Source organism: Tiliqua scincoides, chromosome 3 (assembly GCF_035046505.1).
Source record: "Tiliqua scincoides isolate rTilSci1 chromosome 3, rTilSci1.hap2, whole genome shotgun sequence".
Classification (NCBI taxonomy): domain Eukaryota; kingdom Metazoa; phylum Chordata; class Lepidosauria; order Squamata; family Scincidae; genus Tiliqua; species Tiliqua scincoides.
In genome coordinates this window covers 26,547,983-26,574,510 of record NC_089823.1, presented here as the reverse complement: position 1 = coordinate 26,574,510, position 26,528 = coordinate 26,547,983, and the positions used below count along the sequence as shown (strand labels likewise).

General features: G+C 43.5%; 1 protein-coding gene across 1 annotated transcript in view; it reads left to right on the top strand.

Annotated features, from left to right (window-relative positions):
* The first annotated feature begins 4,061 nt into the window (after window positions 1-4,061).
* Window positions 4,062-26,528, top strand: part of UBL3 (ubiquitin like 3) — a 48,274-nt gene continuing 25,807 nt past the window's right edge. Inside the window, exon 1 of the mRNA XM_066620357.1 lies at window positions 4,062-5,557. Within this exon, the coding sequence (XP_066476454.1) occupies window positions 5,531-5,557 (27 nt within the window). The 5' untranslated portion in view covers window positions 4,062-5,530. The remainder of the gene's footprint in view (window positions 5,558-26,528) is intronic.

The following is a 26,528-nucleotide window of genomic DNA, read 5'->3' as shown; positions in this document are numbered from 1 at the left end:
TGTGTTTTTGGAGCCGCATGCGGCTCTTTCAGTCCTCTGATGCGGCTCCCCAGTGCGGGCTGGAAGCGGGCGCCTTCCCTTCGGCCACCGCCCAGCCAGCCCAGCCCTGAGGGCGCCTCACTCCTGTGGGCGCTGGCTGCTGGTGAGTGCGGGGGGGCGCCGCTCCTCCCTGCAAAGCTGCAGCTCCTTCCCTGCAGCTCCTTCCCTCTTTCCCTGCAGCTCCTTCCCTCCTTCCCTGCAGCTCCTTCCCTGCAAAGCTGCAGCTCCTTCCCTCTTTCCCTGCAGCTCCTTTCCTGCAAAGCTGCAGCTCCTTCCCTGCAGCTCCTTCCCTGCAAAGCTGCAGCTCCTTCCCTCTTTCCCTGCAGCTCCTTCCCTGCAAAGCTGCAGCTCCTTCCCTGCAGCTCCTTCCCTGCAAAGCTGCAGCTCCTTCCCTGCAGCTCCTTCCCTGCAAAGCTGCAGCTCCTTCCCTGCAGCTCCTTCCCTGCAAAGCTGCAGCTCCTTCCCTGCAGCTCCTTCCCTGCAAAGCTGCAGCTCCTTCCCTCCTTCCCTGCAGCTCCTTCCCTCTTTCCCTGCAGCTCCTTCCCTGCAGCTCCTTCCCTGCGAAGCTGCAGCTCCTTCCCTGCAGCTCCTTCCCTGCAAAGCTGTAGCTCCTTCCCTCTTTCCCTGCAGCTCCTTCCCTGCAAAGCTGTAGCTCCTTCCCTCTTTCCCTGCAGCTCCTTCCCTGCAAAGCTGCAGCTCCTTCCCTCCTTCCGTGCAGCTCCTTCCCTGCAAAGCTGCAGCTCCTTCCCTCCTTCCCTGCAGCTCCTTCCCTGCAAAGCTGCAGCTCCTTCCCTCCTTCTCTGCAGCTCCTTCCCTGCAAGCTCCTTCCCTCCTTCCCTGCAAAGCGCCCCCCGTGGGCACAGCAGCTCCTTCCTCAGCAGGCAGGCAGGGGCATAGGCGCTCTCCTGGACCTGCTCTCCCCGCCCCACTGCGAGCAGGTGCGGGGGGGGGGGAAGCCTCTTCCTTGGGCTCTTCCTTCCTTTGCCCTGCAGTGGCCAGGGGGCTGAATGGAAGAGGTCAGGCTGGTTGGAGAAGCGCGGGAGAGGCAGCACTGCTGAGGTGATGGGCAGGAAGGAGTGAGGTGAGCTGCACTCCTGTCCACACTTCCCTGGGAGGAAGCCCCGTTGACTCTACTGGGGCTGACTTCTGAGGAGACAGGGAGGGGAGCTGTTCTCAAGCTGCACTCCTGTCCAGGCATCCCTGGGAGGAAGCCCCGTTGACTCTACTGGGACTGACTTCTGAGGAGACAGGCAGAGGATGTCCCCTGGTTCTGGTGTTATGTGAGAGTGTAAAGAGCATCTCTGTATCCACTCTGTCCATCCCCTGCATAATTTTGTAAATCATGACCTCCCTCAGGCACCTCTTTTCTAGGCTGAAGAGGCCCAAACGCCGTAGCCTTTCCTCGTAAGGAAGGTGCCCCAGCACCTACAAGGGACCTACAAGAAGGGGCTACATTATAAAAATGGGACCTGTAAGAGGGGAGCGCATTATAAAAGTTGCATATACAAGAGGGGAGTGCATTATAAATTGGGACATACAAGGGGGAGTAATAACTATAAATCTCTTTATTGTATTGAAAAATACTAGTCATTAGATTTTGTATTTCATTGTACCTCTTTTACATTACTGTGGAAAAGACACAAAGATGACTATTTACTGTTGGTCAGGATTTTCTTCTAGGGAGGGCACCAGCCCAAGTCTTGCCTATAGCACCAAATTGGCTAGGGCAGGCCCTGGGAAAATAAATTAGTATTTAATTTAAATGTATTTTATTTTAGCTCTTTCGTTTTTTATATGTAATTCTAAATTTAAGATTATGGTGATCTTGTAACATTAAAATATGTTACATATAGTTTTCTCTGTAGCAGTTCATTCATTTCAACAATGCAACACACTATAATTTTTTTATACATAGCCTAAAGGTAAAAAAACTATATATGCAGTGTTATCTTCATTTTAGATGTCAAAAGGGTTTTGTGGCTCCCGAGGTTTCCTTTTCTCTGGAAAACGGGTCCAAATGGCTCTTTGAATGTTTAAGGTTGCGGACCCCTGGCCTATATGTAAAGTTTTTTTTGCCCCAATGTGCATGACCTAACACTTACTGACATTGAAGCACATCTGCCATTTTGCTGCCCATTCTGCCAGATCCTTCTGGAGCTCCTCAAAATTACTTCTGGTCTTCACCACTCAGAAAAGTTTGGTGTCATCTGCAAACTTAGCCACTTCACTGCTCACCCCTGTCTCCAGGTCATTTATGAAGAGGTTGAAAAGCACCGGTCCCAGGACAGATCCTTGGGGCACACCGCTTTTCACTTCTCTCCATTGTGAAAATTGCCCATTGACACCCACTCTCTGTTTCCTGGCCTTCAACCAGTTCTCAATCCATTAGGGGACCTGTCCTCTAATACCCTGACTGGAGTTTTTTCAGTAGCCTTGGTGAGGGACCGTGTGGAACGCCTTCTGAAAGTCCAGATATATAATGTCTATGGGTTCTCCCACATCCACATGCCTGTTGACCTTTTCAAAGAATTCTATAAGGTTCGTGAGGCAAGACTTACCCTTACAGAAGCCATGCTGATTCTCCCTCAGCAAGGCCTGTTCGTCTATGTGTTTTGAGATTCTATCTTTGATGAGGCATTCCACCATCTCACCCGGTATGGATGCTAGGCTGACCGGCCTATAGTTTCCCGGGTCCCCCCTTTTCCCCTTTTTAAAGATAGGCGTGACATTTGCTATCCTCCAATCTTCTGGCACCGTGGCCGTTTTGAGGGACAAGTTGCATATCTTAGTCAAGAGATCAGCAACTTCATTCTTCAATTCCTTAATAACTCTTGGGTGGATGCCATCAGGGTCCGGTGACTTATTGATCTTTAATTTATCAATGAGGTCTGAAACATCTTCTCTTTTCACCTCTATCTGACTTGATTCCTCGGTCAGGAGGGTCCGTTCGGGCAGCGGTATCTGCCGGAGGTCTTCTGCCATGAAGACAGATGCAAAGAACTCATTTAATTTCTCCATAATCAATGTGCAAAGTATCACATCAGGTAGAAAGAAAAGCATCAAACAAATCAATTGAAACATTAATTTTAACATTAAAACTGAGACAAAAACAGAACAAAGCACAAAACCCAACACGTATTGTTGAGCCATGGGGAGGAAGGACAAATAAGTCCAGGGAAGTAATCAAGTCACTGCAGTATCTCAGAACTCAGAGGGGGCAGATACCCACGCAGCACTCTACTCTGACTCGCCCTGCTGGGCCAGTGTCAACAGGTTTGCAAGAAGCAGCTGCTGAGCTGTGTGTGCTCCCTCTCTTTGCTTTGGTGCTCTGTCGCTGGGAAACCCACAGCCCCATCCTATGCATGTCTACTCAGAGGTGATTGGTTGGCAACCTTCAGTCTCAAAAGACTATGCATCCGGTATTCCCAGGCGGTCTCCCATCCAAGTACTAGCCAGGCCTAACCCTGCTTAGTCTCCGAGATCGGGCACGTGCAGGGTAACACCCCATTATAGTCAATGGGGCTTACTCCCAGGAAAGTGTGGATAGGATTGTAGTCTTAGAGCCCCATCCTATGCATGTCTAGTCAGAAGTAAATCCCATCAGAGTCAATGGGGCTTACTCCCAGAAAAATGCGGATAGAACTGGAGCCTGACAACATCACCCTAGGGGTGCCTACTCAGAAGTAAGCCCCATTATAGTCAATGGGGTTTACTCCCAGGAAAGTGTGGCTAGGACTGGGCTGCCAGAGGTCCAGACTGGGCTCACCTGGGCAAGGAGAAGGAGGAACTTCCTGCCCCCCCAGGCCATGTAGCTAGGAAACCCCCAAACACCGTGCAAGAGCAGCGATGACGTCACCGCCACGTCACACAGTCCCCGGCCTGCAGGGCCTGCGCGCTCGGGACTACCATCCCCATGATGCCATGCGGGCGACGGGTGGGAGGAGCCTCCGCCGGACGCGTCGCCGCAACAGAGCGGGGCGGAGCCAAAGAGGGAGGTGGGCGGGGTGTCGGGACCGCGTCTCTCCCCCGCCGTGCCCCCTTTTCCTGAGCTCGGCGCAGACGCCATGTTGGTTTGAGGGGAAGATGACAAGAGGCGGCTGCGGGAGCGGCGGAGGAGGGCGCGGAGAGGACGGCTCGCGCTGAGGGGAAGCTGCTGCGCCGCCCGGCCTCTGAGGGAGCGCAGGCAGAGGCAGGCAGCCCCCGCCTCAGGCTCGAGGGGCTTCCGCCTGGGAGCCCCTGAGGAGGAGGGAGGAAGAGGCTGAGGGGGCAGCGATGGTCGCAGAGCCCTGAGGCAGCAGGCGGCGCCGCTGCTGCTGCTCCTCGAGGCGACTGCAGTTTAAATCCCCCCTTGAGCTGCTGCTGCTGCAGTTTGAGGGGGGAGGGTCTGCTTCTCTGTGTGTGCCCATTCAACCCCTCCCCCCTTTTTGGCTCCACGTCATAAAGCACTCTTAGGAAAGGCTCCCGGAGCGGAGACACCAGGCTGGCACTCCAGAGGAAGAGACTAAGCCAAGCCACCAGGCTTCGGTCGCAGAAGGAAGGCAGGAGGGTCGCTTCGCTGCTCTGACTGAGTACCTCCATCGTCCTCATGAGGAGGTGACCCGGGCACAGAACTGTCCTCTGAATCATCCGTTCATTACTGTAGTGCTGAAGAGGAAGAGCAACAACTTTGGATCCACAGAAGGCAGGCAGGAGGGTCACTTTGCTTCCCTGACTGAATTCCTGCTCCTCGTTTTAATGAGGAGGTGAGTCAGGCACACCACTATCCTCGGGATCATCCTCTCCCTTCATTATTGATCTAGTGCTGAAGAGTAGAGCAACAGCTAAGGATTCACGGAAGGAAGGCAGGCAGGCAGGAGGGTCACTTCACTTCTCTGAGTGCCTCATTTTAATGAGGCTGTGATTTGGGCGCAGAACTGTCCTCTGAATCATCGTTGCCCTTTGTTATTGCCTAGTGCTGAAGAGGAAGAGCAACAACTTTGGATCCGCAGGAAGGAAGGTGGCTTCACTTCTCTGACTGAGTGCCTGTCGCGGGTTTTAATGAGGAGGTGACTCCGGCACAAAACTATCCTCTGAATCATCCTCACCCTTCATTATTGGTCTAGGGCTGAAGAGGAAGAGCAAGCAAGGAGGGGGGAAAAAGAAGCCCGCACACAATTCTTGCCCTTGTCTATTTCAGCTTGGTCTACCTGGCACCACTGGTGTTGCTTGCTGCTGCTGACAGAGATCTGCTGCCATCTCTGGTTTCCTTAGTGTTTCCTCTCTGATCAAGCCTTTTAACACCAGTTCCTCTTGGATTTTTTTCACCCCTCAGTTGTATAATTTCCTTGGTATAGCTCTTTTTTGGTGGGAAAGAAAGAAGAACTTCAGGCGCACACCAAAGATTGGTTGACTGGAAGATCTTTTTTTTTTTTTTTTTTTTGCTGTATTCTCTTGGCTGGCTTTTGAAAATTTATCTTATTTTGTTATTTGACACCTTCAGATTAATATCAAAATGTCCAGCACTGTCCCATCTGATATGGTAAGTTTGTGCTTTGCTTTATTTTCAGGAATACAGTGGGAGACCAAAGTACCCTTATAGCAAGGTAGACTTGAGAGGAGAATCATTTTTCTCTTCTACTGTAGTGGAATTCTTTTTTAAAATCCTGTTTCACTGTGTAACTTTTAAAATGTGTTAAATTCGAATAATGTTTCAGTGGTATTGCTTCTTTAAGTCAGCTGTTCCTTTGAATGAGCTTAAATCTTGCCACTTTCCTTCCTCTGTCTCTTTATCCTTTTTTCTACTTGGCTCCAGTGGAAGAGTTAATATTTGCATAAGTCCCATAAGGCCAATTTTTTTTATACAAACCAGTTCTTGGCCCTTTCCCCCCCCCTAAGAACAATCAATACTTTCCCAGGTAGGCTCTTTTTGAGCCAATATTGGATGCTCTGTAATAGTAAAGTGTCACATCAGTGGTCTAGCAAGCTGAACACCTTTTGAAATCTAGACAAAAAGAGCTGAAAATGTAGGTGTGAGAGGGTACCACCTACAGGTGTTCTTGCGAACAAACAAGCCCAGATCTGTGAATTATTTCTGTACTCAGAATTAGCTAGGATGATTCTTCTGTATGTGTAGAAAATTACAGTTTTCCTGTTGTGCTGAGCCAGATGACAACATCAAACATGAACTAAAGCCTTGAAAGTCTAATTAGACACACTTATATAAAGCATGACTGGAATACCTGTACAGGTACTCAGAACCCTTGGTGGGTGGCTTGGTGGGTGGACTAGAAGGAGGTAATGCTACATTTATTTTTGCGTTGAAACACACAAATATTTTAATGACAAAGATAACATTATAATGGCTTTATGCACCTTTTGCTCAAAGTGATTTTGTCAAGAATTGGAATGAAAAGGACAGAGAAAATATATTTTGATTTGATTCAAAATTCAGATTGTTTTATTAGACAATTCTTATTCTTTTGAGAAGGGTTGTGGGAGCAATTCAGCACTTGCAGTAATGTTTCAAACTTCCTTCTAATATCTGTTTAGGCTTGAACAAATAGAAAATTAATGAACTTGCATTTTAAGGATACCTTCAATAATTCATATTGCCAAAAGCTGTGGGTGTGAGCCAGGCAAAGTAAAGTACCTCAGGTTGCACAGATTTCAAATCAGTGAAAACTTTGGGTAGATATATTCTTTGGTGTGGTTAGTAATACACTCTCAGTAAAATCTAATCATTATTATTTTTTGTTGAGTTGTTTTTGTTGCTCTGAGCCTTCAGGGTGGGGTAGGCCACTTATCTTTAAATAAACATTTGGATGGCTAGTTTGATCTTTGAAATGGTAGCTACAAATAGCCTTTGTATAGGAGTTTGACTTCCTGGATTCTTGACTTATTCTTTTTTGTTTTGATCCAATTTTGCTGAGTTTTTGCAACTAGCTATTGTTATACTGTACATATATTTAAAGGACATTATGTGAATTTCCAACTGGAAAGAGACACTATGAGATACAGAGGAATTATTTCCAGAGTCTCTTCTAATTTGAATTATCATCCTCCTTACTGCAGAGGTTCATATTGGAAGTAGAAGATCTGATTTCACATTTTGTGCTTAAATTGATCTCTTCTGAGAGCTATAGGCTGTTCCTTTGTAGCTTGGAATTTTAGCAGCTTGCATTTCCATCATCCAATGAATAATTTCAATATAGTCAGTACCTGTAGTGGTGGAAAAGTGTTACTAGGCATCCCATTCAGCAGGAATTGCTATTATAAATAGCAAATGCTTTTATCTTGTGATGGAAGTGTGCTGAGACAGTATCTTTGCAAAGCATGAGTTAGAACAGTTCTTAAACATTACAGGGTTTCGGACAAGGATAAAAACAGTGGCACAGAATTTCTGAAGTAAAGCAGAGTCCATACTCCACTAATATAATAGTTTCTCCATATAATAGTTTGTACATATAACACCTCATCATTTAAAATGAAGTTTAGTGTTAGTTTCCTTATAATTTATCTAAAAATATCTAGAACATATCCTTGGTGTGTTGAAAGCTTTACTTTTTCAGTTGCATTTGATTATCTTCTTCAGTGATTGACTTTTATCAATCTATCTAAAAAAATTGCTAAAATGATTGGTGTAAATAGCTCTCAGCCAATTTCATTTCATTTAACATACCTCAGTTGTCGCAAGTGAAATTCCAGACATACCAAGTGTGTGGTGTTGTGTTGTTGTAGCAAAGGATATTGCTCAAGATTAAGACAATGAATCTTCAAGAATTGAGTTTTTGCACCAGTTTGAAGTTTTCAATGGTCATTATGGTGCCTGCACATGTATGGGTATGAAAAGAGAAAATTTTTTTCCCATGTACCCATGCTTCCAGCTACTGAAAGCAAGCTGCCATCCTCCTTGCCCCACACCACAGAAAGCATGGTTATATTTGTAATAGAAACATGTCTACAGGTAGAATGTGACTTTTTTCACTCATTTGTAAATGGGAAGATGAAATTGGAGGGAAACATTATTAGCAGTGGTTTGATATACAGGTTTATTAATCTGAGAGATGCTTAAAGTGTAAGATGAGGTGCTAAAAACATAGGTACTATTATGGAAGAGTTTGTCATCAGTAGTCAATTTTAATACAGTACTGTAGTTTTCTTAGGCTAAAATCCTACACACACTTGTGAGTTAGTCATAAGAACATAAGAACAGCCCCACTGGATCAGGCCATAGGCCCATCTAGTCCAGCTTCCTGTATCTCACAGCGGCCCACCAAATGCCCCTGGGAGCACACCAGATAACAAGAGACCTCATCCTGGTGCCCTCCCCTACATCTGGCATTCTGACTTAACCCATTTCTAAAATCAGGAGGTTGCGCATACACATCATGGCTTGTACCCCATAATGGATTTTTCCTCCAGAAACTCGTCCAATCCCCTTTTAAAGGTGTCTAGGCTAGACGCCAGCACCACATCCTGTGGCAAGGAGTTCCACAGACCGACCACACGCTGAGTAAAGAAATATTTTCTTTTGTCTATCCTAACCCGCCCAACACTCAATTTTAGTGGATGTCCCCTGGTTCTGGTATTATGTGAGAGTGTAAAGAGCATCTCCCTATCCACTCTGTCCATTCCCTGCATAATTTTGTATGTCTCAATCATGTCCCCCCTCAAGCGTCTCTTTTCTAGGCTGAAGAGGCCCAAACACCGTAGCCTTTCCTCATAAGGAAGGTGCCCCAGCCCCGTAATCATCTTAGTCGCTCTCTTTTGCACCTTTTCCATTTCCACTATGTCTTTTTTGAGATGCGGCGACCAGAACTGGACACAATACTCCAGGTGTGGCCTTACCATAGATTTGTACAACGGCATTATAATACTAGCCGTTTTGTTCTCAGTACCCTTCCTAATGATCCCAAGCATAGAATTGGCCTTCTTCACTGCCGCCGCACATTGGGTCAACACTTTCATCGACCTGTCCACCACCACCCCAAGATCTCTCTCCTGATCTGTCACAGACAGCTCAGAACCCATCAGCCTATATCTAAAGTTTTGATTTTTTGCCCCAATGTGCATGACTTTACACTTACTGACATTGAAGCGCATCTGCCATTTTGCTGCCCATTCTGCGAGTCTGGAGAGATCCTTCTGGAGTTCCTCACAATCACTTCTGGTCTTTACCACACGGAAAAGTTTGGTGTCATCTGCAAACTTAGCCACTTCACTGCTCAACCCTGTCTCCAGGTCATTTATGAAGAGGTTGAAAAGCACTGGTCCCAGGACAGATCCTTGGGGCACACCGCTTTTCACCTCTCTCCATTGTGAAAATTGCCCATTGACACCCACTCTCTGCTTCCTGGCCTCCAACCAGTTCTCAATCCACGAGAGGACCTGTCCTCTAATTCCCTGACTGTGGAGTTTTTTCAATAGCCTATGGTGAGGGACCGTGTCAAACGCCTTCTGAAAGTCCAGATATATAATGTCCACGGGTTCTCCCGCATCCACATGCCTGTTGACTGTTTCAAAGAATTCTATAAGGTTTGTGAGGCAAGACTTACCCTTACAGAAGCCATGCTGATTCTCCCTCAGCAAGGCCTGTTCGTCTATGTGTTTTGAGATCTTATCTTTGATGAGGCATTCCACCATCTTACCCGGTATGGATGTTAGGCTGACCGGCCTATAGTTTCCCGGGTCCCCCCTCTTTCCCTTTTTAAAAATAGGCGTGACATTTGCTATCCTCCAATCTTCTGACCCCCATGGCCGTTTTGAGGGACAAGTTGCATACCTTAGTCAAGAGGTCTGCAACTTCATTCTTCAATTCCTTAATAACCCTTGGGTGGATGCCATCAGGGCCCGGTGACTTATTGATCTTTAATTTATCAATGAGGTCTGAAACATCTTCTCTTTTAACCTTTATCTGACTTAACTCCTCGGTTAGGAGGGGCCGTTCGGGCAGTAGTATCTGCCCGAGGTCTTCTGCCGTGAAGACAGATGCAAAGAACTCATTTAATTTCTCTGCCATTTCTAAGTTATCTCCCCTTTCCCTCCCTCCAGAGGGAGGGCCAACCGCTTCTCTGGTGGGTTTCCTGCTTCTAACATATTTGAAGAAGCTTTTATTATTCCCCTTAATGTTGCTGGCCTTGCGTTCCTCATAGTCTTACTTGGCCTCCCGTATCACCTTCTTACATTTCTTTTGCCACAGTTTATGTTCCTTTTTATTCTCCTCATTAGGGCAAGACTTCCATTTACGGAAGGAAGCTTCCTTGCCCTTCACAGCCTCTCTAACTTGGCTGGTTAGCCATGCGGGCACCCTCCTGGATTTAGTGGAACCCTTCTTTCTTTGCGGTATACACCTCTGCTGGGCCTCTATTACTGTTGTTTTAAGCAGCCTCCATGCACTCTGGAGAGATTGGACTCTTTTTACCCTCCCTTTCAACCTCCTTCTAACCAGTCTCCTCATTTGAGGGAAGTCCGCCCGTCGGAAGTCAAGGGTTTTTGTTAGAGATTTGCCTGGTATTCTTCCCCCAACGTGCACGTCAAAACGGATCGCAGCATGATCACTGTTCCCCAGTGGCTCAGTAACGTTTACATCTCTAACCAGGTCCTGCGTACCACACAATATTAAATCCAGAGTCACCTGTCCTCTGGTGGGCTCCGTGACTAGCTGATCTAAGCCACAGTCATTTAGCACGTCAAGAAATCCGGTTTCCTTATCGTGACCAGAACACAAATTGACCCAGTCAATATGAGGATAATTGAAGTCCCCCATGATTACAACCCTGTCCCTCCTTGTCACCTCCCTGATCTGTTTCCTCATTTCAAGGTCCCCGTCAGATTTCTGGTCAGGAGTCCTGTTGAATTGAGATTTACTTCTGAGTGGTCATGCATTAGGATAATGCTGTTTGTTCATTATTCATTCTTAAAAGCTGTCATTCTGGAATCTGTAGATTGTTTTCATCATCATTTAATATGTTCATCTTCCTTAAGTGCATATCATTGCGCATATTCTCCTACCCTCCTACGTAATTGTAGCTTCTACAGTTTAAGGTTCTACAAAATTTCTGAACAACTGAATCAAGCAAATGACAGCTGCAGAGTTGGTACTATTCTCCACCACTGCCAGTCATGGTATCTGTTTGGTGTCTCCAGGGTCAGAGGCAGCAGGCCTCTGAATACGAGTTGCTGGGGTGCAATAGCAGAAGAGGGTTATTGTCATCTTCCCAAAATTGTGGACTTCCCAGAGGCATCTAGTTGGCCACTGTAGTTAACAAGATGCTAGACAGATAGGCCTTTTTTCCAATCCAGCAGCTCTGCTCTTATGTACTTAAAACCGAGTGTAGTAGGGGAAGAGGAGCACATGACTTGGGAGTACCTTCTGTAGCAAGGAAATCTTACATGCCTGAGCACTCTCTGGTAAAATTTGAGTGCAAATGGAATGAATAATTTCATAGCTATAACTTCAAAGATTTGTGGGGAGGGGCAGTAGCTCAGTGGTAAAGCACATAATTTGCACACAAGTTCCCAGGTTCAGTCTTGAGCATCTCCAGGTTCAGCTGCGTGAGCCCTTGACTGAAACCCTGGAGAGCCACTGTGAGCAGACTACGCCTCTAGATGGACTGCAGACCAGACTCAGTATAAGGCAGCTTTCTGCATTTCTATTTTTCTGAGGAATTGCCTAAAGAGTGCTTAAATACCAGCAAGTGTGAAATTGAAGGGGATAAGGTATAAAAACAATGGGAGAATAAAAATTTGGCAAATGTAGGTCAAAGTTGCATCTTTGCATGTATATTTCAACTAGTGTATTTTATGCAGTTTTCTTGACAGTTTTTAACTTCATAGGTTCATTGTTGTGAAGAACACATTAAAAATGGACTGAAATAAACTGTTTGAAATTGTGTTAGAGTGGCTGCTCCACCTAGGGATGATCCTGAAAAGAGCTTTAAGAATTGAAAGGATTTATGCTGCTGCTTCTCTGAGACCTGATAAAAATATCTTGGATAGTATTAGCTTAGACCTTCTGATTTTATGTAAGTTGAGGTTAGTTCAAGGGTTATTGTAAAAGTGTGTCAAGCTTTGTTAAGTACACTGTCAAAACTGAAAGAACAGTGTAACCACAGCTATAGAGATTTTTTAAAATACAGCTTTACGGTAGTGCTTAGAGGAACTCATTAAAAGTGATTATTTCAGTTCATCTCTTAATGCTTTGTGTTAAGAGTAGAGAAATATCTTGAAGCTTATAAAATGTTCTTAAAATGTGTGTGATTTTATAAGTGATTGTTATGAATATGTAACTGAAAAAATAATATATGCATATATTGAAAAAGAACCATTCTGAATCAGGCTAAAAGTCATCTAGTCTAGGTTTCTTCTGGGGAAGCCCACAATCAATGCATGAAGGCAACCCCCCTCCTTGCTTTAAGGAAGGTGCCTTGTAGGGAAGATGCCCCAACCCCTTCCATTTGGCAATTTACAAAATGGAGAAAACAGTAGCCATAGTGTCTCTCCCCAGGTACTATAGTTCTCAGTTTAGAGAAAATAGGAATTCTTAACTGTAAGCTTGGAAGCAATTTAAAACAATCAGTTCTACATCTACCTCTCAATCTTCGCCAAATCTGCAGGCATGTTACAGTCAAACAGTAATTAAATAACTAGACCTGCTGAATTTCTGCAGTTTCTTAAATTAAATGCCCAAATTAAGATGGCTAATTAGGCTGGTGGGTAAACTAGGTTTTATTTTTCAATTAGAGAACAATACTGAGTGTATTATAGACTGTGGGTGGGTGTGGTTTTGAACAGTAGGTTTTGAAGAAGGTGATATGATTTGTAGCCAGATGAGCTACAGCTGGTTCTTATTAATTGTATAGAAAATTCCTTGATTGTAGTTAAAAACTATTGATTGTAGTATTTTGTGTTTTCTGGGACTAAAGAATGGAAGATTGGCTTTCACTCCATCCTCTGCAGCCACAATAATTTTATTTAGAAAGTGAGTATTCAGATTTTGGTTGGCACCTTTCTGTTCTGCATATTTTGAATGGAACAGTGGTATGTTGTGGTATAACTTTCTGCTATTTTGTGAATTCTGAATTCCATTTAATACCCACTGCAAAAGATCATTCTTAACGTTGCTTCACTGTGATATATTTCAATATTTTTTAAAAGGCTTACGCTTTGAATAAAACATATATTTAACAATTATTGTAAAGCAATTCATGCAAAGTAATTTGTTGTGCAATTTTTAAATAACGATTTGAATTCCTGTATAAATTAAAACATTGTGTTTTGAATTTTGTTTAAAAATCGAAGTCATATTAGTGGAATACCCACGTCTCTTCTGCCTTTGGATTGTACTTAGAACCCTGATCACCAGCTAGCTTTGCAGGAAGACCACCTTAAGGAAGTAATGGAAAAGGGTGAGCCAGAACTCTTCCTCTTCATTTTCCGCTATAGACTGTAGCAAGTTATGTTGCCCAGCAACTACCTCCAATATTCTTCTTTCATCTGGTAATGGGGGACCAGTGGGTGGTAGTTGGGGGCTTTGATTTGGCCCGCGAGCCTTATGATATTGAGCCCTAGAATAGCTTTCCATTTCAGTTTTATTTCAGAACATTCAGTTATGTCAGCAATAGAATGTTCATAATTTCTTCTTTAATTATGAAAGAGATACAGCTGCCTTTATGCCTGACTGGCAAGAACTCAGAGGAGACATGTAAAATACAATTTTTGTTGGATTTATAGTTACTTTTAGCCTCCACAGAGATGAAATACCAGTTAAGATGGTCTGCCCTTAATGGCTAATGGATCTGGATGATTTCTATATGACCGTGGGGACTTGTATGAGGAAGTCTTAGGACCTTGAGAAAGCCCTCATAGATTCTTGGAATAGGGAGTTCTGGCAGTTAACACAATAGTTCCTTTCTCATGCCATAACTCCAGCTTGTCCTTGGTTTGTTGGGAAACTGGGCAACCAGGTAGCAGTGATTATGGCTAGAGCACAAATGGAGGAAACTTATTTTGTGGCAATGAGAATCACTTCCTCCTCCCTTCTGTTCCCATTGTTTTGTCTGCTCAGTTGCGTTTAGCAGAGCATTTTTGAGTGGTGAGGTGATGTTTAACCAGAGGCACTCACATATCAGTTTGACTTAATCTGTCCTCCAAAATCCTTTCCTCCAAATACATACCTACCTCAAAGCAGGTATGTATTTCCAGAAGATGTCAGGAGGCTGTTCCCAAAGCAGCCTCCTGACATCTTCTGGTACAAAACCAAACCATGGTGGCAGTATAGTTCTTTGGTTTTTAAAAATACGCCCTTACTGTTGCGCTGCAGTCCAGATCCAAATTATAGCATCATTCAGTTGCTGCATAAGTAACTATGCACTGATGCATTTAATGTCTCATTTAAATTGGTCTCATGAGAGTATGAGTTAGTAAGTCTTTGGTTCAAATCTGGCCTCTGTCATGAACTCACTAGGTAAACTTGGGCAAATCATTCCCTCTCAGCTTCAGTAACCTGCCCATCTGCAATATGGGAACAATACTTTTAAGTACCTTACAGGATTGTTGTTTGGATTATAAGATAGTAAATTCAAATATTAAGCATCTTATTTTTTGGCATGCAGGAAGACTCTCAGAATGACCCAGAAAGTTGTGTTAAAAACTGGGTAATGGTCCGTGTTTAAAATGGACAAAATCTGTATTCCAATAACACTTCATAACTTCAGTTTGTGACCTGAAGCTGCAGCTTCTTGTCACATTCCTCTAAGATTGCAATCATGTGTATGGTTACCTGGGAATAAATTCCATTGAACTTAGTGGAACTGATTTCTGACTAAGAATGCCACATAATCGGACTGTAAAACACAGTAAATCTTTTAACAAAGGCTTTTCATTCAGCTCTTATCGGTTATGTGAAAAACTACTTGCTGGGTACTGCTTAAGTGAATAGGTAGAATGGGGAATTTCAGATGGGGAGGTCTGTTTTTCCCACTGTCCTGGCGAGCCTGAGAGACTGGCCCTCCCCATGAAGTTCCATGAGGTGAAGTGGACAGCTCAGGTGGCAGATTATTGGTGCAATGAACATCATTACCACACCGCAACCACTCTTGCCTGTTGTGGGCAGCACAGGGCATCACATGGAGGCAGCAGTGTGCAGAGAATGAGTCCACATACGTGTCTGTGGCCTGTGACCCTGTGAATTCCTGCTACTGCTCTCCATGTCTCCCCTGCCCCCCAACTCTGTTCACAGTTCCTAGAATGTCTCCTCCCTCTCTTTCCCCCCTCCCCCACATCCATTGCACTTGCAGCTCATGCAGTCTCTTTCCTTATCCTCCATGTCTGTACTCTAGTTGTGCGTCCTTCAGTCTTTCTCCCTGTCTGTCCACTTCTTATCCTGTCAGTAAGCTACAACACAGTCCTCTGTATGTCTTTTTGAAAGCAAGCCCCACTAAGTTCACTGGAACTTATTATCAGGTAAATGTACAGGATTGCATTCATCTCATCTCTTCCTCTGCTTCCAAACTGTTCAGGAGGCGGTGGCCATTAGGCATGCTGTGTAAAGTGCCCAAACCAAGTTAAGGCTTCAGTTCACCAGTGCAGTTGAGCAGCAGATGTGGAACCAGAGGAACAGAGTTGCCCTACCTCCGTTTCAAGAGTGTGCTTTGAGAACTGGACTGTGTTGTGGCTCACTTAATGTATTGTGTGGGTGAGAGGGGATATGCAGTAATTGTTTCCCATTTGGTTCCTTTCTTTCAAATTTGAGGAGCAGGAAGTGACAGCGGTGATGGTGTGTGTATGTGTCACTAGAAAATCTGTTTGGTAACCTCTTCTACCCAACTTCTCTTCTCTGCTTCTCTTTTTTTCTTCCCAAAAGTCTTTTCTTGTACCATGTGCTATTTTTATTCTCAGTACAGATATAAAAATTACCTTGCTGGATCTGTATCTGCTGGAGTTCAGGAGGACTTGCTGAAGATGACTTCTGTCCTGGCCCATTATAATATTCACTTTTGTGTGTGTGTGTTAAAGCGTGTCATACAACATGGTGTAGTGCAACTGTAGCATGTGCTTGGGGGGGTGGGGAGTTAACCTGAAGAAATCACCATACCCATGAAAAATTTGTTTTCTTCAGGTGCGTGTTTGTGTGCCTGCCTAGTAGATCACTATTCATAATTTTGATTTTGGGCAATACCTCATAAGAGTTGTTTGTGTGAATTGCTGTACTGCAGGATTGAGCAATGTCAATATCTTTTAGCAGTTCAGTCTCTCAGTGTGGAATGGATGCATCCTTCTCAGTAGCACATAGACATGCATGTGAACTTTAAGGCAGCATGCAGTCCACAGCTTGTCACTACCTTTGATTCTTGGATCTAAATATTTTGCTGTCATTAACCAGGCAAGTGCTGGAATTCAAGATTGTCAGCTGCAATTGACACAGCCATATCTTTGCCATGATCTCCCAGTGGTACCTCCTGCTGCTGGAATAGTCTGAAGAGCCTGTGTGTGTGTGTGTGTGTGTGTGTGTGTGTGTAGTTCCATAGCAGCAAGAGCACCTTGCAGCCACCTCAGCAAAATTGAAAGCATATGAAAACAAAATTGAAAGTGATAGACTCCACTTCTCTGTTTTGAGAACAAAACAGCTAATGTTATAATGCCTTTGTACAAATCGATGGTAAGGCCACACCTAGAGTATTGTGTCCAGTTCTGGTCAGCGCATCTCAAAAAGGATATAGTGGAAATGGAAAAGGTGCAAAAGAGGACAACTAAGATGATTGCTGGGCTGGGGCACCTTCCTTAAGAGGAAAGGCTATGGCGTTTGGGCCTCTTCAGCCTAGAAAAGAGGTGCATGAGGGGGGACATGATTGAGACATACAAAATTATGCATGGGAAGGATAAAGTGGATAGAGAGATGCTCTTTAAACTCTCACATAACACCAGAACCAGGGGACATCCACTAAAATTGAGAGTTAGGACAGACAAAAGAAAATATTTCTTTACTCAGCGTGTGGTTGGTCTGTGGAACTCCATGCCACAGGATGTGGTGACAGCATCTGGCCTGGATGCCTTTAAAAGGGGATTGGACAAGTTTCTGGAGGGAAAATCCATTACAGGTTACAAGCCATGATGTATATGTGCAACCTCCTGATTTTAGAAATGGGCTATGTCAAATGCAAGGGAGCGCGCCAGGATGAAGGTCTCTTGTTATCTGGTGTGCTCCCTGGGGCATTTGGTGGGCCGCTGTGAGATACAGGAAGCTGGACTAGATGGGCCTATGGCCTGATCCAGTGGGGCTCTTCTGATGTTTTTATGTTCCACGCCTTTCATTCCCATTTGTATTCTTTTCCTCTCCATTGGGATTGTGTGCATATGCACTTGTACTAGTGAGTCAAATATGGAATAATATGGATAAATATTTTAGTCAAGACCATACCAGAGGCAGTTTGTATGTACCAACTTTAAAGCCTGCCTAAGCCTAACTCATGCCAGAGATATTCAGAGGAAGTAAAGAACACTTCCCAGAACTGAGAGCAGTGGTACCATGGCAGCTGCTGTTGTGACTGCAACCTAACCTTATAGAATCATAGAGTTGGAAGGGGCCTAATAGGTCATCTAATCCAACCCCCTGCCTTGGGCAGGAAATCCTCTTAGAGCATCTCCAACAAGTGCTGTTCCACTGCTGAAACACCCTTATCGTCAGGAATTTTTCCTGATGTCTAATCAAAATCTCCTCTCTTGCAGTTTGTACCCATTGGTTCTACTTCTGCTTTCAGAGACAGATGAGAATAAGTTATTCCCTTCTTCCGTATGACAGTCCTTTAGGTTTTTGAAGAGAGCTCTCAAATCCCCTCTCAGCCTTCTCTTCACCAGGCTGAACATGCCAAGTTCCCTCAACCTATCCTCTTAGGGCTTGTCCTCCAGCCCCCTGATCATCCTCATCGCTCTCCTCTGAACCTTCTCCAGTTTGGCTGCATCTTTCTTAAAGTGATCCTTTATCCATTTGAGGTGATTCCAGTGAAAGTTTTACAGTATACATATTGGTACAGTACCTTTGGTTCATTCCAATTTCTACTTCAGGAATGGCAGCAAAAGCATCTAGAGCTGATGGCAAACTTTTATTGGATACTTTGTAATTATTGGCACCAGAGAATATGGAGAAGATGTTTGATACTGTTGGCCTCTCAACAGGCCTCTTGAACCATTGCCTATCATGGCCTTCTTCAGTAGGCCAACACCAGTTAATAAACTCTCTTCTTGTGACTGAAGGATGAATGACATCAGTAAGACCTTCTCTGTTCATGTTGTGGAGAGTTACAGGCCAATGTCAAACTTACACTTTGGCCAAATTGGTTGAACGGACCTTAGTGTTCCCACTTCAAGTACATTTGGTTGAAATGGATAATCCAGAGCCATTTAAATCTGAACTGGGCAGTTTTTGGTAGCTTGCCTTCCTGTTTTCCACTAGGAAAAAGTGAGAGGATCTGCAGCAACCAGATCTGTGGACTCTCTTCTTTCTTTGCATAGGGTTAACCTGCTGTTGATATTGTGGTTTATTATTCAGCACAGTTAAAGGGTAATTGGCCACATACAGACACTGCAAAAGAACAAGGACTTTTATGTTTTTGCAGTGCCATGTAGGTAAACTGCAGGTTCAAACTGACCTTTGTTGAAAAGAATAACATTAGGGGACAATACTAATGTTCTTCTGGTGGTGTTCTACTGATAAGTAATGGGAAACATATTTATACAGATAACGTAAAACCACTTGTAATATATCAAAAATGGTTTGCCTTTAGTAATATGATTGGTTCTAATAAACATTGCAGTCCTTGAGTGTGTTTACTCTTGTTGCATCTGGAAGAGCCCCTTTAAGAAATCTTAAGTTTGTAGCTGAATCATGAAGCAGAATGAAGATAACATTATAAGGTGGAATGGACTGCATCACTTCTGACTGTTGGTGGGCAGGATGTTCCTCTATGTGCTTTGGAAGTAGAAAATTATTGCAGAACTAAGAAGGATGTGCTAGAATCTGTCTTGCTGCTATGCGTACTTGCTTGCTTTTGCTTGCAGGGAACTTAGAAGATGGGAAAAATTCATCACCTGTAGTCTGAAGTGGTACAATCCAAAGCAGTATACAGTATAATCTTATTAATAATCCATTGTCTTGTAAATATAGACTAGACCAGTGTTTTTCAACCAGTGGTACCTGAGGTGGTGTCTGGTGGTACACATGGGAACCCCAGACCCTCGGGTCGCCTGGCAGCAAGACCAGCAGTGCTCCATGGGCAGAGCTCCAGCATGTGCTTTTCATGCACTCAAAAAAGCTCTCCCTTCTGCCCTGAGTGTTGGTGGTACTCATATTGGTGTTCAGTGCATCATGGCTGGACTCCCAGTCCAGAAGTAACTGGCGATGACATCATCACCAGTTACTTCTGGTAATACTTCCAATAGGTGGACCATGCAAAGTAGTATGGTGGGGGCAAACATTGAGAAACACTGGACTAGACCTATTTTAAACATGCGACATGCTGGCCTTATTAGTTCATGCACCAGACTGTTGGGGGTGAAACTGTTCCATATTCAGACTTGTATAGTACTAGTTGTCTTACTTTACATGTGTTCCAAACATCTGTTTCTGGGATGGCTTGAAAATGCCTTCATTGTTTAAGGGTGTTCCTCTTGCCACCTCTTTTCTAGGGAGATACTTTTATAGTGATCTTCCTTTCAGACTCTTCCAGTAATTGGCATGTATTGTTGTTGTCATGGAAATGTGGGGGAGTAGGGTTCTTTTCACAATTTTCTGATACAGCCAGTTCCCCTCCAAAACTTACAAAAACTGCTGCCTACCATCATTTTCTGTTCACTAGACTATTGTAGATGTGTTCATTTAAAAAAAAACACCCCTCAAACTTCCTGGTTGTTGGTATTGTAAGATTAAGCTAATGCAGTAATGTAAATAGATCAGTGGTTGAAAACTCCAAGTATTGGACTGAGACTGAAAAATGAAGTGTGCTAATTTTAAAATCAGACTGAGTTTGCTGTCATTTAAACACAAAAGGAAGAAATTACTTTTTTTAAAGTGGTGGAATACCAATGTTTGTCTACAAGATCAGGTGAATGGCTTTCTGTGCTACCTTGTGAAAGTGGGGTATGCAGGGGTCTTCAAAATATGTAGGTTTCCAAGATTCCTTTGTGTTGCTGCCATTCAAAAGTTTCAATATGGAGACCACATGTTAGCTGAGGACCAGCAGCTCCAGGCAACCATGCTCTTTATCTAGGCATTGGAAAGATAGATTCCCTAGGCATTAAGAGAATTTAACTTCCCTGGACACTTGAGTCTCTCTTACAAAGTGTACCTTGGCAAAGTGTGCCCACTCCCTTGGTTACCAGGCCAATGAAGTTCGGTTTCTTGTAGAGGCTGTAAAAGGAAGGATTGGGAAAGGGTAAAACATGAACCTGATCATGTCTGCATTAAGAAAACCATTCAGTAACAGGATTACACCTGAAATAATGCAAGGGGAGAGACAGTAAGAAAATAATTGGAAGCAGAATCTGCAGCCATTCTAGACAAGGCCTGATTAAGGGAACAGTAACTCCCCCCCTTTACTGGGTGTGTCAGACAGGAACGCACAAGGCAACTTGCCTTACGGGTTGCTTGAGACTGGCTTTTTGGTATGGTGGTCCATTTGATATAGGTAACTTGCATGCAGTCCAAACTGTATTTACTGGATGGCCTGAAAGTACTCTGACCATCTGGGGGGTACACTGCAAGTACTGTGTCTTGAGGGAGGTGTAAATGTCCAGTTTCCGTATTTTTCTAGTGCTGTAATTGGAGAACATTGGACTACATATATAGTATGTACCAGATTTTAGGGGTCTCACAGCTCATTAGGAAGTGCAGGCTTTCCCTGTATCCATGGGGGTTCTGTTTGTTGTTCCCTCCCCCCATACAGAAACAACAGATAGAGAGGAACCCTATATAAAATACTACCCTCCCTCCCATTACCTTTGTTTTTCTTTATTAGCAATGGAAGCATACACTTTATTGCTTAACACAGGAATAGTTTCTTGCTTAACTGCAGAACATGACATGCAAGCAGGCAGCCTGGATGCAAGAGGGGCACAGCCAGAACGTTGGCAAGAAGTGGGAAGCTACTAATATCAAAAAGACAAAGGTAATGGGCAATGAGAATCACAAATAAGTGAATATGCTGATACTGGATCCAAAGATATGGGGGGATGATGTGTTCTGGGGTGCTTTTTTTCTTTTCTGAAGGCTTTTAAATGGTGAACCTGGTATCTACAAATTTCGGTATCTGCGTGGGGGGGTGAAGTTCAGAACAGAACCCCCTCGGATACTGAGGTCATCCTGTTTTCAAACTTAAAATAAAATACTTCTACAAGGACAGTTGAAGTCATGCAACATAAATTCTTGTAACGTGCAAACAATATTTTAAAGGATTTAAAATTATTTTTAAACATTTGTTTATTCTGCCTGCAAATTTACACATTTAAGCTCTTGACGGTCATTTTGGCCAGTGCTTGTCTGTTGAAGTCTAAGTGGTCAGTACACAATGCAGAGCTACTATTATATCCAAACTGGAAAGTTCCGCAACAGGGAATATGCCTTCAACATGGTAGTTCCTATTAGTAGCACTTTTGTCTAGTTGTTCGTGTGGTTGTTCATTTGGAAGGCTTATTGTCGGGCTGACTTACTAGTTCTTCTGGTTTTATATTTATAGCATCTTTATGAATGGAGCTTGTTGCTTTACTCATACTTGCTAGCAATGAGTTCCAGTTGAATCTTTACCATTTACAGATGTTAATAAACATCTTCCTAATAGAACTGGAATGTGGAATACAATTGAGCCAACTCAGTATAGTATGTAATGCACGTGCAGGGAAAGATCTTCTTTTGTCTTTGTCTTTGTCGCAGCATTAAATTCTAGTGCTGATCCAGGAATTTAAATGATGGACTGACAGGAAGTGAGAATTTGTAAGCAGAAGTTGTTGCTGAACCTTTGCATTCAGATCTGAACACACAAAGCTGCATTCTTTATATATATATATAATCAGTTTAATGTAGTTGTAAATGTGGCGTGAGCACACACGCACTAGTGTTTAAACTCAGGTGTTCAAAAGAGTTCCTTTATTATACCTTACTACACTCCTTCATCTGAGTTATCGTCTTCCTTTTGAAGGTTCAGAATTATTTGAATGAACTATTCATTTATAGCATGTAGATGTGCTTCTTTGCACAATATCTAATATGTTCTAATTTGACTAGCACTAACCCAAAATAACATTAGCATCTGACAATCTGTTCTTAGTCTGAAACAACTTCTTATGGTTCTAAATTTTGGTAAATATATCTCAATACAGAGAGTTTTTAAAAGGTGTAGTCATGCCTCTCTTAGTCTTCCTTAGTACAAGGGTTGTAAGCTCCTTGTTATTTATATACACTGGATCTTGAAATCTTTTTACCTTTCCGTAAATGCAAAAGATGACAAATAAAATATTTGTCCTGCCGGGGTTCTCCTGTCCAAGTTTGTGAGGTGCTATTTAGCATAAGCTCTATTTACATAGAAGAGAATCACAGGCCAGGGAATCATAGCATAGGCTCCTGAAGTGGCCTGAGACAAATCTACTTTCTTGTTTGTAATTTTCATTTTTAAATTGTAAGCCACCTTGAATGTCTTGGCAGGGAGGAGATGTGTGAATGTGTTAAGTAAATTATGTACTGTATAAAGTATTTTTCCAAATACACTTAAAGCAATTTACTACTATTGCAGGCTATTTAATTAAATAGCATTTTCCTGCTTGCATAACTTTTATTTTTTTAATTCGTTGGTGAATAAGAAGCTGTTCTGCATTATATTTCCATTTAACAGAGAATTGTGATGTCACTGTTTATCTTTTATATCTTTTAAGCTGAACATATGATTTTAACATGTTCTTAGGCTGACATGCAAGCAGCCCCATACACAAGTGAAAAGCACTTTACATCAAAAGAGAGGGATTGACAATACCTATTCCAACATCAGCCCTACCATCCTGCATCAATTTCCATATCAAGAATAGTGAACCAGGATGGTGTAGTGGTTCTGGTGTTAGACCTGGAAGGTTCAAATCCCCGCTTAGCCATGAAGCTTACTGGATGACCTTAGGCCAGTCACTATCAGCCTTGCCTACCTTACAGAGTTATTGTGAGGTTAAAAGGAGGGGAGGAACTTTGTATACCACCCTGGGAGGAATGGCAGTATAAAGATGTGAAAATAAATAAGGATTCTCCTAACCACCTCTAGCAGCTTTTCAGACCTAGGCAGCTCAAACAAGCCTTCCTGCAGGTGTAGGAGTCTACGTGGCTCAAGAGGACTTGGTCCCATCTTGAAATTAAAAAAGCTGTCTTGTTACTGTAACTACCAATTTTGCTTGCTTATTTTGTTTAGAGGATTCATATCCCATATTTCTTCGTAGTGACTTTTAAACTTGTAATAAATAATGTAAATAAGGAATACATGAGGTAAAACCAATTTTTTAATCCTGTGTCAAAAAACAGGTAGTAAGTGTTGGAAAAAAATTTGAACTGTTAGCTAGGTTATCTATAACGCCCATGTTCTGTGCATTCTTCGCTATCTCCTCCTAAAACTAACGAAAAATTATATATGTATGCATGTTTTTTTGGAGAGGAGGTCACTTCTACCCCTATTGAATAGTGAAGAAAACTGAAAAACGATGCACATAAGAAGCTGGGATAAATTTACTCCACAAAACACAATTTTACCTACTGTTTATGTTTATATGCTTAGACCTAAACTGAATTTCATTTGTGATGCAGTATATTTTCCATGTTCAGAATAGACAAATTTCTCATTTTCTTAATATTCCTACAAATGTTGTAAGTGTCACTGGTGTCACCTATGAAAACCTACAATTAAATTTTTTTTTTCTGGTTTGAATCTTTCTTGTGATCCAGCAGGACTGTTAACTGAGATGAGGGGGCGGGGGGAATCTGCAGAGTTCGTCTTGCAGATTCGTCTTGCATCTGCAAATTTGCAAGTAGCCTCTAACCTTGCATCTCCAGATGACCAGACTTATTGGCACCTGTCTGTCAAGGACCTGGGGGCTGGAGATAAGAATAGGCCCTCAGTTTGGCTGTACTTGTCCTAAGGCGACTAAACAGCCACCGGGTAGATGGGACTCATTAGCCTGGGAAGACAGCTCATCTGAGAGAAGGAAAAACTCTGATCCCAAACATCCACTGCCTTGTGGCTATATCCAGTTATGGAAAAGGCTTCAGGAGTCAACCTCGAGGCAAAATCCGGAGCCGGAGTCCCTGAGGCAGTTCATGGCTGAACACAGTCACGTTCTGGCAACTCCTGCGACGCCGCTGGAACCAACTGTATTGGCTTCTGCCTTTCCATTGGACCATTTCAGCGACATAGAGAGGGGGGATTTGCTGCATGGGTAACAGTCTATCCTCCATATCTACTTTACCCAGGCTTTGCGCACTGGAGAGGACACTCTGTTCCAGAACAACTATTCAGAGCGCGATACCATAGTCTTTTGAGACTGAAGAATGCCAACACAGTCAAGGACCTTTAGGTGAATCCCTTTTCTCTGCTTACAGGGAAGCATTCTGCTAAATGAGTGAAATTTGCCCTTGGGCATCTTTGTAATGGGACCACCCAGAACAGTACAAATGCAGGTTTTAACTAAGTTGGGGAAAATGATTAATCTTAAAGCTTTAGGTCCTTGTCACATAGCATACCTAGCCATTATTACCTCACACTTGTTGAAAGGCTGAGGAGTGAATGAGATTCTGTAGTTCATGTTAGGAACTAGGCAAGCAGGTGCTCTCTGTTTTATTAGCTTGATAGCTCCCCCTGGGGTCTGGGGGATAAGAATAGGCCCTCAGTTTAGCTGTACTTGTCGTAAGAGGCGATTAAACAGCCACCGGGTAGATGGAACTCGTCAGCCTGGGAAGGCAGCTCATCTGAGAGAAGGAAAACTCTGACCTCAAACCTCCACTGCCTTGTGGCTATATCCAGTTGTGGAAAAGGCTTCAGGAGTCAACCTCGAGGCAAAATCAGGAGCCGGAGTCCCTGAGGCAGTTCATGGCTGAACACAGTCACGTTCTGGCAACTCCTGCGACGCCGCTGGAACCAACCGTATTGGCTTCTGCCTTTCCATTGGACCATTCCAGTGACGTGGAGAGGGGGAATTTGCTGCATGGGTAACAGCCTATCCTTCATACCTTCTTTACCCAGGCTTCGCGCACTGGAGAGGACACTCCAACTTCGTCATACGGTGTCGGCACAACACGGGAAGCAGCAGTTTAAGGCCCATAGCCAGGAAGACAGACCAGGGACAGACTGCACTTGCTCCCAGTGTGGAAGGGATTGTCACTCCCAAATCGGCCTTTTCAGCCACACTAGACACTGTTCCAGAACCACCATTCTGAGCGTGATACCATAGTCTTTCGAGACTGAAGGTTGCCAACAGGCATATACCGCCTTTCTTGGTCGTCAGATTTCTCCTCAGACTTTATTCAAGGCGGTTTACATAGGCAGGCTATTTAAATCCCCGTAGGGATTTTTACAATTGAAAGAAGGTTCTATCTTTCAAGAACCACAACGTTTCAGATGTTTCTTTCTGATCTGGTTTCACATTCTGGCCTCCATCCTCCCACGCTCAGAGCAGATGGAATAACTTGGCTCAGCTTGTCAGCTGCTTCAAGGTCGCACGGTGCCGGTGACCTCGAACTGGCGACCTGTGGATGTTATCTTCAGGCAAATGGAGACTCTACCGTCTAGACCAGACCTCCTGCTACAGCTCTTATTTGTGAATATTTCCTTTTAAAGAAGATTATGGGTAGAAGTGCCTCTTTGTATTCTTGGAGAAGTCATGGTACAGCCACGTAGTTAGTTGTTGGGCTCTGTACTTTGACCCACCTTCACTCGTGCAGAAGTGACATTGCCCCTTTTCTGCTTTGTAGCAAATGCACAGTGATGAGTGAAAGCATGCTTAAGACATGCCCTTTATTTTTGGCCCTGAGAAGAGTACACAATAAATTATGTTTAACAGAAAACATTCAGTAGCTTTGCAATTGGTGTTTGGAGGTGGGTTTTTTCTGAAGTGGTCCACGTTACTTAAATCCATCCTAAAGAGCCTGTGTTGTCTTAGTTCATGTTGATGGCCATTTATTTTAAACTGTTATGAACTTGATGTTTCATCATTTCTTGAAGAACACAAGCTACACAATTATCATGCACTGTAGTATTTTTAAATGGATGGAGAAGGTGAATTTTCGAATTTTTCTTCTTCTAATTAATTCTTTAATTAATTACTAAATTAACATTATTGTTGCTCAACAGCTACTGTAACTGTTCAATCAAGCAATTTGTCAGTTGTATGGATGGGTTGGCTCACAAACCTTCCATTTTTGTGGCTTTCAATATGAGATTTTAAGATAGGGTTACACATGCAGGGTTACACAACTGGGTCTGGAACCTTGGTGGGAACAA